The sequence below is a fragment of the Sus scrofa genome, chromosome 13, assembly GCF_000003025.6.
Source record: "Sus scrofa isolate TJ Tabasco breed Duroc chromosome 13, Sscrofa11.1, whole genome shotgun sequence".
In the NCBI taxonomy this organism is placed as follows: Eukaryota; Metazoa; Chordata; class Mammalia; order Artiodactyla; family Suidae; genus Sus; species Sus scrofa.
In genome coordinates this window covers 34,199,157-34,211,236 of record NC_010455.5, presented here as the reverse complement: position 1 = coordinate 34,211,236, position 12,080 = coordinate 34,199,157, and the positions used below count along the sequence as shown (strand labels likewise).

At 56.9% G+C, this 12,080-nt stretch overlaps 1 protein-coding gene across 1 annotated transcript; it reads left to right on the top strand.

The window, feature by feature from the left end:
• On the top strand, positions 616 to 11,833 carry DUSP7 (dual specificity phosphatase 7). The gene is made up of 3 exons (XM_003132247.5): positions 616 to 5,303; positions 6,782 to 7,216; positions 9,793 to 11,833. Exons 1-3 carry the CDS (start codon positions 4,787 to 4,789, stop codon positions 10,098 to 10,100), a joined length of 1,260 nt encoding a protein of 419 aa, XP_003132295.3. The 5' UTR covers positions 616 to 4,786; the 3' UTR covers positions 10,101 to 11,833.

Genomic DNA, 12,080 nt, shown 5'->3' with positions numbered 1-12,080 from the left:
TGACTTGTTCCCAATCTTAGCAGAAATGCTTTCAGCTTTTTACCGTTGAGAATGATAGCAACTGTGGATATGTCATATATGGCCTTTATTATCTTGAGGTAAGTTCCCTCTATGCCACTTTCTGGAGGGCTTTTTTAATCAAAAATGGCTGTTGAATTTTGTCAAAAGCTTTTTCTGCATCTGTTGAGATGATCATACGGGTTTTTTTAAGTTTTATAGTTGATTTACAATGTCCTTTTCTGCTGTCCAGGATCATATGGTTTTTATTCATCAGTTTGTTAATGTGGTGTATCACACTGATTGATTTGCAGATATTGAAGAATCCTTGCATCCCTGGGATAAATACTACTTGATCAAGATCCTTTTAATGTGTTGTTGGGTTTGGTTTGTGAATATTTTGTTGCAGATTTTTTCATCTATATTCATCAATGATATTGGTCTGCAACTTTTTTTTTTTTGTGGTATAGGATAGGAGTTAATTCTTCTTTAAATGTTAGAAATTGCCTGTGAAGCCATCTGGTCCTGGACTTTTGTTTTTTTGGAAGTTTTTAAATCACAGTTTCAATTTTCAGAACATGTGATTGGTTTATTTGTATTTTTTATTTTTCCTGGTTCAATCTTAGAAGATTGTGCCTTTGTAAGAATTTGTCCATTTCTTCTACGTTGTTCATTTTCCTTTTATATTTATTTATTTTTGTCTTTTTAGGGCCATACCTGCAGCATATGGAAGTTCCTGGGCTAGGGGTCAAATCAGTGCTACAGTTGCCAGACTACGCCACAGCCACCGCAACGTGGGATCTTAGGTACATCTGCCACCTACACCACAGCTCACAGCAATGCTGGATCCTTAAACCACTGAGCAAGGCCAGGGATCGAACCCGCATCCTCATGGATCCTAGTCAGATTCATTTCTGCTGCTCCACAATGGGAACTCCCGTTTTTTTATTTTGAATTTGTTATTGTTGGGCTTTTTTCTTCCCTTCCTCTTTTGCTCTCCTGTGCTTTGATGACTATCTTTAGTGTTGTATTTGAATTGTGAATTGCTTTTTCTTTTATATAAGTGTGTCTATTGTAGTTCTTGGGTTTGTTTCCATGAGGTTTGGACATCTGCTCAGCTCTCATAGTGGGGAATAGACCCCTTCTGGAAAGTTGCCCTCCTGGAAGCAAACAGGAGCTCACCCTAAATTTGTGCTAGCCTCCTTAGGATAGGAGGGCAGGGAACTGCCCCTTCTTCCCTCCAGCATATGCTGTTCAAAACATGGCCCAATTCTAAGAAGTCCATAGGCACCAGTGGGAAAAGGAAAGTCTGCTTCCAAGATGCTTAAACTACTCTTGGTGCCACAGCTCCTGGGTCACTACACCATGTGCATGTGGTGAGGGGAGGGTAAGTCTAGACACCAGTTCATATCTGTTCAGTTCACATCAAACATCCCAACATCACGGTTGAAACTTGCCTTTCTGGGAAGTCCCCTTCACTTTGTGGTTCCGGGGCTGGACATGTGCACACAGGGAAGACAGCTTGAAACAGGCCTCATGGGTTCAGGCCTGGCACCTGGGGGCCCAGGGATGAGACAGAGACAGCAGGAGGAGAAATGGGCTTGACGAGGGGCAGACGTGCCATTGGGTGTCCACAGGGAGAAAGTCTGGTGGGGGTGTTAAACTCTGGCCTGCCTGACAGAGTCCAAAGCAAAGTTGGGGGTGGGGGCAGAGGTCCCAGGATCACAGATTAGGGGAGCTAATATAGCCTGGATGATCAGAAGAGGCCTTCTTGAGTGTGACACCTGAGCTGGGATATTCCAGAAGGCAGGCAAAGGGTGAGGGCAGAAAATGTCCAGGCTGAGGGGACATTGTATGCAAAGGCCTGGAGGGATGTGGAAGAGGGGTACAGCCCACAGAGCTCAAACACACCCCACCCACAGCTCCCCTCCTGAGACCCGCTCACCCCCAGGGACCTACACCTGTTCTGGGGCCTTCACCCAGCCCCTCAGGGAGACCTTGGTGAGTGGGGCACCTCTCCAAGGGGCTGCAGGTATGGAAGGGTCTGATCCTTGAAGGGCAGGAAAGGACACATTCCTGAGGAGAAGGAATGTCTTTGATCCCAAGGTCTCACTGGAGGCACCAGGTCCCCTCTCCCAGTATCCTTGAGGGAGGCTCACAGTTGCAGAGCCCGAGCAAGGCAAGTTCTTGTTATGTTCTGGGCCTTGTTAGTCAGAGGGTTGTGTGTCTATCCACAGCCCCCTCCCCCAACACCCAAGGGCAGCTCTGCTGTGATCCACTTTATGCATGTGTCCAGCTGTTCAAGACTGGAGGCAGGGCTCCCACTCGGGAACCAAGGCTTTGGGGCTCTCCTTCACCCAGGGTGATGGGAGCCCAGGACTATGCTGGGGTCTCATACAGCCAGGTTAATTTTCTTCCACCCCTTTGCTTCCACTGTCACCCCCCACCCCATATGCTCTCCCTTCTCCTGTACACAGCCAAATCCTGCCACTTTTTGTGTCCCTGCAGGAGGATGCCCCCCACCTCCAAGGGAGTTTTCTCAATTCCACACATCCTCACAAGTCTTCTCCGGGGTGGATGCACCCCTAGAGGAGTTGACTTGGAGGCGGAGAGAGACTAAGGAGATACCATGAGCTAATGTGAGGGGTGGTGGGCCTCCTTCTCTCTGCCAGGGAGGTGCTTCCTTATGCAGAGGATGGAGACTGGGGGCACAGTGGAGGGTCCCAGCTCAGTTGAGCCCCCACTAGTGAGAGCAGTGCCCAGCTCAATCTCTGTCAAGGAATGACTCACTGGCCAGCAGCTTCCCTCCCCTGTGGGTCTGCTCAGGTCTCTCTCCATCCCTGACAACCAGCACCTGGACTGCCACCAAGGGCCTGGCTTCAGAGAAGCACCCGCCCAGCTGAGAAATTTGTGGTGGGCTGGCTGGGCCCTGTCCAGACCAGCACACTCCCACATGGGAAAAACAGAGGCCCAGAGAGGGCCGTAAAACACGGCAGCAAGTGGCAGGGCAGCATCCTCATCTGGGCCCCTCACTTTCCATGTTTCCTAGAATCCCTGGGAAGTAAGTGTTGCCCAGCAACCCTAGGACACGGCCAGAGACCTGATTCTCCTATCACCTTTCTAGGCATCGAATCTCGGGAGGTCTTGCTGCAGTGCTGCGGTCTTGTGGGAAGAGAACCCCGCTCCTTTGCGACACAGTCCTGAAGCCCGGGATGAAACCCTTCAGGTAGACTATCCTTCGCATGGACAGTGAGAGCGGGGGGAGATGGGCGCGAGGACTGCCCCAGGGCCCCTCTTCGAGCCTTCCAGTCAGCGGAAAGCTCAAATCCCGCCGGTTCCAGAAGTCCCCCCTTCGGCAGATCTCAAGCACCACCATCCCTCACCTCTGACCCTGGCTCCCTTCCGCACGGTGTAGAGACAGGGTGGCTATGAGCTGATCAGCCTCGGGCTGAGTGGGAGAGGTAAGCTCCAAGGAGGTGGGGGCACTCCGTCGGGCAGGGAAGGGACCCGATGGATCCAAGAGCCCAGCCGCGAGCTCCTTCCCGCGGCAGGCAACGCTGGCTCCTTAGGGAAAGTGCGGCAGGCCCTGCGCACGCGCGCCGCTCGAGTCGAGCCGCTTTGTTCCAGCGCTACCTGCGGCTCCATTCACCTCCTTAACCATACCAGCCTGTGAGCCAAGACACAGCGCTCGCTGAGATCCCGCCCACTTCCCGCGCTGGGTGGAACTTTCCACTGGCCCCACCTCCCTCCTCCACCCTCCGCCGCCGTCTTCTTCGGCTGCAATTGGCCATCTGCCTGGCGCACTCCCGCCTACCACGAAAGTTGATTGGTACGTTGGGGAGGAGGGGGAGGAGAGTGCGCCCCCTCCCACCAGCTCCTGAGGAAAAGTCACGTGACGCTTCACTCGGAGCCTGTCACCACCCGCTTGCAAAGCTTCTCTTAAAGAGCCCAATGTCTTCCCAGAGCTAGTCCTTTCTAGGATTTCTCCATACCTACCCTCGGAGGGCGGCAAGGCCTTGGGACGTCCTACTCCGCCAGTAGCCCATGTGCTGATTCCTCATCAGTCCTGCTGGGGTGAGACACAGGTTTCTGAGCCTGGGGCCCTCCTTAGGACCCGAAACGGTGACCGCCTAAGCACAAAAGGCCTGGCACATAGTAGGAGTTCAGTTTCCATCTGTTGAATGAACTCTCTGAGAGAATCAGTGAATGAGGTGGACAGGAGGAGGGGACTTTGGCTCAGTTTGGTCGTCCCTTCCTTCTGCCCCGTCCGCGGGGAAATTCTGCTTCAGTGAACATAGGGAGGGGATGCCACGCGCAGAACCCCCGCAGGGTAGCTCTTCAGGTTAGGGCACGGAAGAGCTGGTAGCGCGGGCACTGGGGACCTGGGAGACGTCTTGGCCGGGTCTCCAGGCGAGTCATAGCTAGTTCGGGGCAAGGCGGCGCTGAGGTGTGGTGCAGGTCTCCGGGCGCACGGGACAGCTCACGAGCCCGCGTACCCCTTGGGGAGGGGCGATGGAGGTGCGGCGCCTTTAAGCCCGGGCTCCGGCCCCGCGGCCCCGCCCTCCGGAGGACGCCACGGCGCGCGGCCGCCGGAGCCGCGGTTTAATTGGGGCTGTCAGGCCGCGGCGCGCGCGGAGGGCCGGGCGGGACGGAGGCCGGGAGGCCGGGGCGGCAGGCGTGCAGCTCGGAGGGAGGCGGGCGCCCGGAGACGCGGCTGGAGCCCGCGCGGCCGGGCCGCTGTCCCAGGGCAGGGCTGCCCGGCCCCGGCCCCGGGCCGCCCGCGCTCCCCATGAAAAACCAGCTCCGCGGCCCCCCAGCGCGGGCGCACATGTCGGCCTCGGGGGCGTCGGCGGCTGGGGGCACCGGGGCAGGGTCGGAGCCCGGTGCGGGGTCCGGGTCCAGCGCGGGCACGGGGGCAGGCGCGGCGACGGGCGCGGGGGCCATGCCCTGCAAGAGCGCCGAGTGGCTGCAGGAGGAGCTGGAGGCGCGCGGCGGCGCGTCCCTGCTGCTGCTCGACTGCCGGCCGCACGAGCTCTTCGAGTCGTCGCACATAGAGACGGCCATCAACCTGGCCATCCCGGGCCTCATGCTGCGCCGCCTGCGCAAGGGCAACCTGCCCATCCGCTCCATCATTCCCAACCACGCAGACAAGGAGCGCTTCGCTACGCGCTGCAAGGCGGCCACCGTGCTGCTCTACGACGAGGCCACGGCAGAGTGGCAGCCAGAGCCCGGCGCTCCCGCTTCGGTGCTTGGCCTTCTCTTGCAAAAGCTGCGCGACGACGGCTGCCAGGCCTACTACCTCCAAGGTAAGGGCAGCATCGAGACCTTGTCCGGGATTGAGGCTTTCCCGCGGCTCCCGGGTGCCCTGGCGAAAAACTGCTTTCTTGCCCTGCGCCTCGCCTGCCTGGCCGGCGCCACGTCGCCCACCGCCCGCATCCTACCCTCACGAGCCCCGCGGGTTTAGGCTGGCGCGGGGGCCTCCTCTCCACCCTTTTCTGGGCACGTTTCGGGTGGGCTTAACAGACCCTTCCCTGCCTGGGCTTTCCTTTTTTTCTGTTGTTAAGGCCGTGGGCGCTCCCAGATTCCCCTTGAGCCCCTCAAAGGAGGGAGGACCCCGCCAGGACACCCAAGTCTAGCTCTTCTGGTATAAAATGCGTGTCCCTGGAAGGCCAGCGTTAGGACCGGAGCCTTTCACAACTATGCCCGCCCCCGCCAGGGCTTGGGGATCGTTCTGGTTGGGGGGACTTCGCGCATCCCCGCATTGGTCTCACCACTTGGAGAGCACCGCTTCTTGGAGGTGCTTGGGGCAGGGCTGTGAGCAGTGTCCCTTGCCCTAGCTCTGATCTTCCGGGACCCCTAAGTCCTTAGCCTGCCGCCCCAGAGATTGTGGAAGGGGGAGGCAGCACTGAGAGGCGAGTGGCTGCAGCCGGTGTTTCCAATTAACATTCCAAAATGGCCTCTTGCTGGCAGCGGGGCGGGCAGGCAGGAGGGGAGAAGAGGCCTGCGGCACCCTCGGGCGCAGGGCCCATGCTTAGCTGCAAGGCGCTCCCCATTTCTTGTCCCTGTAAAGCCCCCAGCAGCCTCCCCCTCTGTGGGTCCAAGGCTTTGGGGTAGGAGCTTGTGTTCTAAGGAGGGGTTCTAGAGAGGTGAGGCTGGGACCCCTTTTATGAGCCTGCCCCTGCTGGGGGACAGAGCTAACCTATACTTCATTATACCCTCTCCGACTGGTTGAGAGTCTGGGGCAAGTACTGGATTCCCAGTCTGGGGGGCCCAGGCGCTCTCTCCCTCTGGCTGACCCAGATGCAGTTCTGGCCCCTGCGATCTCATCAGTAAGAGTGGTTTGCAGACCCACAGGTGCTGGTCTGAGATAGTCTACTTTCCTTTACCACTTAGCAGTTACTGAGCACTCATGGGGGCCAGGTATGCAGGGGAGCTATGGAAGAAGAATGAACTGGAGTCTGTCCTCAGGTGCCCTAAAGCTGGTGGTATAGATGGGGCCCTGAAGCCTTATGGATAAGGGTAGGGAGCTCGGGCATGTTGCTTCACTGCCTGGGGCCTCAGTTTTCCCATCTGTGAAGTGGGTCAGAGGACAGATGTGGGGAAAAAAACAGGAGAAGGTACACGTGTAAATACTTAGCACCATCCTCGTCATCCACTGTTGGTATTCTGGTGCTTGCCATGGGGAGCCCTGGCCATTGCTGGTCTGGTGGAGCCTGTTTGGTCTGGGGGCACTAGGCAGTGGCATCATCAGTCTTACCCAGGGCCTGTCTCACCTTGGCCACAGGTGGTTTCAACAAGTTCCAAACAGAGTACTCAGAGCACTGCGAGACCAACGTGGACAGCTCATCCTCGCCAAGCGGCTCGCCACCCACCTCAGTGCTGGGCCTGGGGGGCCTACGCATCAGCTCTGACTGCTCGGATGGTGAGTCGGACCGAGAGCTGCCCAGTAGTGCCACTGAGTCAGATGGCAGCCCTGTGCCATCCAGCCAACCGGCCTTCCCCGTCCAAATCCTGCCCTACCTCTACCTCGGCTGCGCCAAGGACTCCACCAATCTGGATGTGCTCGGCAAGTACGGCATCAAGTATATCCTCAACGTCACGCCCAACCTGCCCAATGCTTTTGAGCACGGGGGCGAGTTCACCTACAAGCAGATCCCCATCTCTGACCACTGGAGCCAGAACCTCTCCCAGTTCTTCCCCGAGGCCATCAGCTTCATCGGTAAGTGCTGCTGTGCTGTGGGCTGGCTGGGTGGGCATGCGCACTGAGGTGTGTATGAGACTGGCTGTCGCTTGCCCCTGGTTAGGTACCTCTGGGCCTGTTGAGGCCTGTGTGTGTCCTGCATGTGCCAGCATGTACCCATGGGTGTACCTATGCCCGCTGTGAGTCACCAGGGCCTGAGCAGTCCTGAGCCCCGCTCCCTGTGGTTTCAGCACCTTGTGGGCTCTGCTGTCCAGCTTGGGTTTTTCTGGCTGTGCTGTTTGGGGCTCAGCAAGCTGAAACATTCCAGCTCTTGGTTCTCCTATGGGTCTCGCTTGCTCTGCATCACGCCTGAGCACACGTGTCTTTAAGATGGGGCTGTCATGGTGCTTCTTTGGGCTTTACTGTGTACCTGAGGGGGCTAACCAGTGGCCTGGGACCAAAGGCCTATCCAGAGCTGGCAGCTGTTAGAATGTGGTGACCCAAAGGGCCTCAGCAGTGCCTCAGATGCTCCCGGCAGTCTGTGGGGCTTGCTTGGCACATAGGGGTATCCAAATAGTGCTGGGGGAGGCTGCGGAAGGCAGTGTGTTCCTGCCGCCTGGCTTAGCTCCCTCCACGCCCCCTGCATCCGCAACCTCCGCTGACTCGGCTGTACAAGGCGCCATATCTCTGACCCCCCATCCTGCTTCCTCCTTGGCCAGCCAGAGGCTGTTAGGCTGCAGGTCCTCTTTCCTGGACTCAGCTCTCACCCAGGTCTCAGGGAAGGGACACAGATCAGGGGGACTGTAAACCTTGGGCTCTTGGAACCTGGTGACCCAGTGTTCTGCCCAGCCTCCAGTGGCAGGGAAGGGGTGGCCTGGGCAGTCCTCTCCCGCCAGCGGCTGTGTCCAGTGGAGGGCGTTTTTGTGTCAGCTGGGCTGGTCTAGCTTTAATAACAGGAAGTGGGAGGCTTCCCCGCCTCATCCGCTTACTGGGAACCAAAACTAGGTGCCTGGCTGGGAGGAAGGAAGGAAGCTGAGGGCTGGGGGAGGGGCTGTGACGGGGGCTATCCAGAGCTCCCTAATTCTGCTCAGGAGGACATGGCCAAGAGCACTCTGGGTGCTGCCTCAGCATTCGTGCTCTTCCCAGCGAGGGAGTGGAGAGGGGGCCTCGGATTCCCCTGGGCTGAGGCTGGTTCGTAGGTGACTTTTATCTTCCTTGAAGGCCACTGTACCCCTGGGGAGGAGGACAGAACAGGGTGTAGAGGTGGGGGAAATAGTATTCCCCACTTGACAAGTGAAGGAATTGGGGCCTGAGCATCCCAAAGGACTCAGTGGGGCAGGATCAAGTACAGCCTCCCAGGCTCAGCCACACCCTTAAAGGGATAAAAACAAAACCAGCGGAAGTGGTTTTACTTGGTATCACCCGGGAATGGGTTAGGGGGCCAGGTCTTCCCCATATCTTGATGTGTCATCACTAGAGGGTTGTCTCTACCACTCCCTTCTCCTGCCCCAAACCTCAAGGTCAGGCAACATGGTTCCGCATGAACCCGCAACATCTGCCTCTTCCCGTGCTAGTTTTGCTCCTAGTGGGTCCCCAAGTCTAGATTAAGCACTACTTCATGCATAGCCCTGGTAACCTTCATGTGGGGTGAGGAAGGGAAGCCCTGCCAGGCCAGAGTCAGTGAGGGCCAGACGAACAATTTGTGAACCTGTGCATCATCTTGTAGGGGTGCAGTGATTAAGTGCCAGCTGTGTGCTTAGCTATCAGGGGTTAGGGCCTAGCTATCAGTGGGCAGGGACCTTGAGAGCCCCAGGGCTACCTCTTGTTAATCTATGACCCTGGCACAGCTTCGGCACCGGAGGAGTGATTATAGAACTGAGTTGGTCATTTGGTCAGTCAGTATTTATTAAGCTCCTACTGTGTCAGGTAGAGGAGTCGGCGGCACTGGGGGAACCTGGGAAGGGTGGAGGGGAGGGCGGGTTGGCAGAACCTGGGTGGCTGTAGTGGGAGATGTCACTGGCACATGGGTTGGGTATAGTCTAATAAGTGGGCTGGGTTGGTCCCAGTCCCTGGCTATTCAGGAGCAAAGGTTAAGGCCCGGGGACTGTCTGGGCACAGGGTTGAACCGAGTGCAGGGCCAGGCCCCTTGTGGAGGAGCCTTCGTGTGGCCTTAGGCTCATTGCTTTGTGTCTGTTTCCTCGCTTATAAAACCAGCTTGGTAGCCATGGTGCAGGTGACCTGCGAGGATGCAGGTGCCACCCGCAGCACAACGTAGCACAGTTACAGCAGTAAGACTAGCAGTGGCCAGTGTTTGTGGAGCCCTCACCTGGCTCAGGTCTTCCTAAGAGCACTGTGAATAAGCAGGGCCAGCTGATAGATGAGAAACTGAGGTACGGGGATGTCCAGTGACTTGGAGCTAATGCGTGCTGGAGCCACAGTCCCCATCTTGACCTCTGCCCCAAGTTGCTGTCCCACCTGCCTGGGTCTTCACTAGATCCCATCAGAGTGAGGCGTCCCCAGCCAGTCACCATGCCACCTTTGGTGAGGCTGCGCAGCCTCACCTGTGGTGGCTCCCCGGAGGAGCTGCCTCCCTGACCCCTGCCTGTGTGTTTCAGATGAGGCCCGCTCCAAGAAGTGTGGTGTCCTGGTTCACTGCCTGGCAGGCATCAGCCGCTCAGTGACCGTCACGGTGGCCTACCTGATGCAGAAGATGAACCTGTCACTCAATGACGCCTATGACTTCGTCAAGAGGAAAAAGTCCAACATCTCACCCAACTTCAACTTTATGGGACAGCTGCTGGACTTTGAGCGGACGCTGGGGCTGAGCAGCCCGTGTGACAACCACACCCCCAGCGAGCAGCTCTACTTCTCCACGCCCACCAACCACAACTTGTTCCCACTCAACACGCTTGAGTCCACGTGAGGCTGGGGGCACAGGGGCAGGGAGCCAGGCCCTCCACAGGGCCTGCCAGGAGGGCCCACACCTGTTGCCTCTGGCCTGGGGAACCCGGACATCTCCTGTGCCCAGAGGCCCGAGCTGATGGGTGGCCGAGCTTCCCTCATGATCCGGGGAGGGGGCAGCCCACAGCAAGGCCTCCCCTGGCAGGACTTTCTGGACGGGCCCTCGGCTCTCAGGCACAGGGCTTTGGGAGTCCAGCTGGGGCTCGTTCCTGTCCCAGGACACTCCTTTCTGCTGACAGCCCAGACGTTTGGCTCTGTTTTTAAAGACGCATCCATGGACTTGAGATTACCTTTTACTTTTAGCAGGTAAATCCGAGCTCCCTGGAGCACAGAGAGTGTTCAAGCTCTTCTTGATTTTTCTTTTTTTAATGAAAAGTGTTATTTTCAGGCTCCATGCAACAGTGGATTGTATAAACCAGTATTTCATCCCTTTCTTGATCCTACGAGAGAGAGAAGTGTTCTCAGTTTTGTTTTTCTATTTCCAAAAGCAATTCTTGGGTTTTTGTTTTTAATGGAAAAGACAAACCCCGTGTTGATCTTGACCAAATGCGTTTTGCACAGGTATGAAGCCTCCGTTTCTGCAGTGGCCCTTCTTAAAGAGGTGGCTCTGCTCTCCCTGCATCGGACTCCCAGTCGTGCCCTCACCTCCCACCTTGGCCCAGCCCGACTTGGCACTGCACTTACCTGTGATGACTGCCGCAAGTTGTGAGTGGCGGGCTGGACAGGTGGCCTTTGCATTCTCTGCCCTCTCGTGGTCCCTGCAGACGGCCTGAGGCAGGAGATGGGGGCCAGCATGGTCCTGCTGGAGGTGGGGCCACGGGAGACTGCCAAGCAGTAGCATTAGCCCTCTGGGTTCAGCCTCGAAGCGGGCCTGGGCCCTGGGCCCTTTTCTATACGTACCCACTACTTCTGTCTCTTTCTCTGTTTGTAGCTGAGAGTGGAGGCCCCGTGGCTGGGGCAGTGTAGGTGGTGGGGCCCAGCCCTGCCTCCCAAGTCTCCTCCTTACCCTGGCCGTTGCATTGGTTCAGCTGCCACTCCCAGCCCCCTCGTCCCTTGGAAGCCTGCCCTGTGCTCATCTTGCCCACACCTCCTACTGAGAAACTTGCAGCCATTTCAATCCCAGGGCAGGGGGATGGCGAGGATGGACAAGGAAAGGGTTGTGAGGCTCTGTCCACCCCCTACCCTGTATCCACAGAACAAAGCCACGGATTCCGTTAGCCGCCTCCAGTTCTGTTCCTTCTCCAGCCTCCGTTCTCCCAGGTGTCAGGACTGCATGGGGGCCCGGGAGGGGTGAGGGGGTTGGCTGGGGTCCCTGAGCGAGCCAGCACTCAGCGTGTGAGCGAGGCCACGGAAACTCCGCCCCCACCGCATCTTACCTCACAGGGGTGGTTTTCAGGGATTCTTTAAGGCAGCAGATGAAAATCTTGCCACAGCCGAGAAATTGACAAAAAGCTTCCATGCTGTACATGGTTCTCTTTCTCTCTCTTTTTTATCTTTGAAAAGAAAAACCCAGAAAGATGCATCAGATTTGTGTAAATGAGGGTATGCCAAAAGGGTGGCCAGTTTTGCTTTATGATCTTATGAAGGAAAATTTGTGACCCTACATATATATACACATACATACATATATATATATCCCGAACCAGCAACGGGACTTTGTTTATATTGCAAATAAATATTATTTTTTCTTTAAAATGAGCTGTGTCTGATAAGGGCCTGGGGTGGGGTTGGGGGTGGCGAGGGGGGACACCTTGGCCAGCATCCCAGCACCTGCTTTGTGAGAGGCAATGGCCTTGTCCTGCCCGGAGCCTGCTGGGCGCTTGCTTTGACTGTCAGAGGTGCCCACAGCTGGGTCTCTGAGGAAGGAGGGTGCAGACATTTCCCCAGCCCTTCAGGCACAGGCAGGGGCACCAGGGCTTTCTTTGGGTTTTGGCTCTCTGGT